The 1998-nt window shown below is 38.9% G+C and overlaps 1 protein-coding gene across 1 annotated transcript; it reads right to left on the reverse strand.

The window, feature by feature from the left end:
* Positions 1-203: 203 nt before the first annotated feature.
* On the reverse strand, positions 204-1139 carry LOC118571074 (olfactory receptor 6C2-like). Its single transcript, XM_036169968.1, has one exon. It carries the CDS (start codon positions 1137-1139, stop codon positions 204-206), a length of 936 nt encoding a protein of 311 aa, XP_036025861.1.
* Between the last annotated feature and the right edge of the window lie 859 nt (positions 1140-1998).

Here is a 1998-nt window from a genome sequence, read left to right on the forward strand (position 1 = left end):
TTGAAGAAACAATTCTAAGTAAAATAGACTTAAAAGAAGGTGAAACAATTTACGTGATTTTTCATTTTTGGATTATAAGAGGAAACTGTTCTTAGGGAAAAATTACCTTGATGAATCTATGTGATAGGAGGACACACATTGTCAAGTTAATGAATGCTGCTCGTGGTTACTTAGATTTAAAAATTCAGGTTAGCTTAGTAAACCTACTTCTTTGTGAGAAACACAATTCGTTTTACTGTGTCTTTGAAAGCTTCTTTCACTTGCTTGTTTCGAAGTGTGTAAATGAACGGGTTAAGCAATGGGGCGACTGATGTTGTGAGCACAGACACGACCTTATTGATAGCCACCCCTTCCTTAGCTGAAGGTTTAATGTAGATGAAGATGCAGCTGCCATAGGTGATAGAAACCACAATCATATGGGAAGAGCAAGTGGAAAAGGCTTTCTTCCTTTGCTGGGCAGAAGGGAACTTTAAAATGGTCTTAATGATGTATGTATAGGACAGAACAACACACACTAGAGTAATAATGAGTGTCAGTATGGCAAAAGCCAAGACGATTTTCTCTATGAACACTGTGTCTGAGCAGGTTATCTGTAGAATGGGAGAGGCATCGCAGCCAAAATGATCAATCACATTTGAGTCACAGAACTCCAGCTGGAGGCCTATGCCAAGAGGCGGGAGGATGATCAACAGGCCAGCAACCCAACAGGACAGGACGAGAACTGTGCACACTCGGTTGTTCATTATGGTGGTGTAATGCAGGGGCTTGCAGATGGCTACATAGCGATCATAGGACATAGCAGCGAGGAGGAAAAACTCTGTTGCTCCAAAGAGGACAACAAAAAACAACTGAGTAGCACAAGCATTGTAAGTCACAGTATTGTCTCCTGTAGACATCATGTACAGGAATCTGGGGATACAGACAGTGGTGAATGATACTTCCAAGAGAGAAAAATTTCGGAGAAAAAAATACATGGGCGTTTTAAGATGAGGATCTAAAAGCGTGAGAGTGATAATGGTGAGGTTCCCAGCCACGCTCAACATGTATGTGAAAAACAAAAATACAAAAAGTAGAACTTGTAGTTTCGGGTCATCTGTCAATCCCAGCAGGATGAATGTTGTTATTGTTCGATTTCTCATCCCTGTCTTTTGCCAAGTCATGGGTGTTTGGACCTGAAAAGAGAAGTGTTAGAAGAAGCTGGTGGTGTAACCTGAGTGAAGACTTCCCTGCCAGGGAGCCCATATGCACACAATTGTTTTCACTTGACAATCAATTTGTTGATGCAGCTACACCGCTGGTGTCCTACTGGTGGTCCATGGAAATATCTCTATTGCTCTTATGTATGTAATTCTCTGACATTTCTACATTCTAACATTTCTAAAGATGCCAACTACAAACCAAACAAAACATAAATCATTTCTATGTTCAGCATTCAATTTCTCAGCTCCATTGTTCCATTGTTTCAAGGTATAGACTGTTCCTTAATCTTCCTAAAAGACAACTCTGGAGCTCTTTTTATTCCCCTTTCATCTTTTAAAAATTTTCTTCATTCCCACCACTCTGCAATGCTCTATTTCTCAAACTAAGAAACTTCCACTAATTGGGATTTTAAGTTGTTGTCATTAATTTTAACAGTAGCATTTCATTTTAAAATGACAACTTGGTTATTTGAATTTCAGATTAATCCTGAAAAAGGAGATTAAAAGTCTAAAATACAATGTTATGCCTTTGGTTTATCATTCCTGTATTTGGCAATGGAAAGCATTTCTTTAGTAAGTTTTGGGACTTTTTAGGTAAAAAGTTTTTTGAGATCTCTGAAGTGGTGAACATGTTCTGGAATTTGAACACAAACCTGATGTCGTCCTATTGTAATGCTTTAGGTAAAGGGTAGAGCTAGAAGGGTGGTCTACAGTATTATCCACCAGATAACCCTGACTTTTTAGTCATACCTATTCTTCTGTTTCTCTCCTTAGATCATACTTCCCACTGCCCCACCAA

The sequence above is a fragment of the Onychomys torridus genome, chromosome 20 (genome assembly GCF_903995425.1).
Source record: "Onychomys torridus chromosome 20, mOncTor1.1, whole genome shotgun sequence".
Classification (NCBI taxonomy): domain Eukaryota; kingdom Metazoa; phylum Chordata; class Mammalia; order Rodentia; family Cricetidae; genus Onychomys; species Onychomys torridus.

What these genes read in the sequence shown, in the direction of transcription:
- LOC118571074 (XM_036169968.1), bottom strand. Translation starts at nt 1,139, where the DNA reads ATGAGAAATCGAACAATAACAACATTCATCCTGCTGGGATTGACAGAT.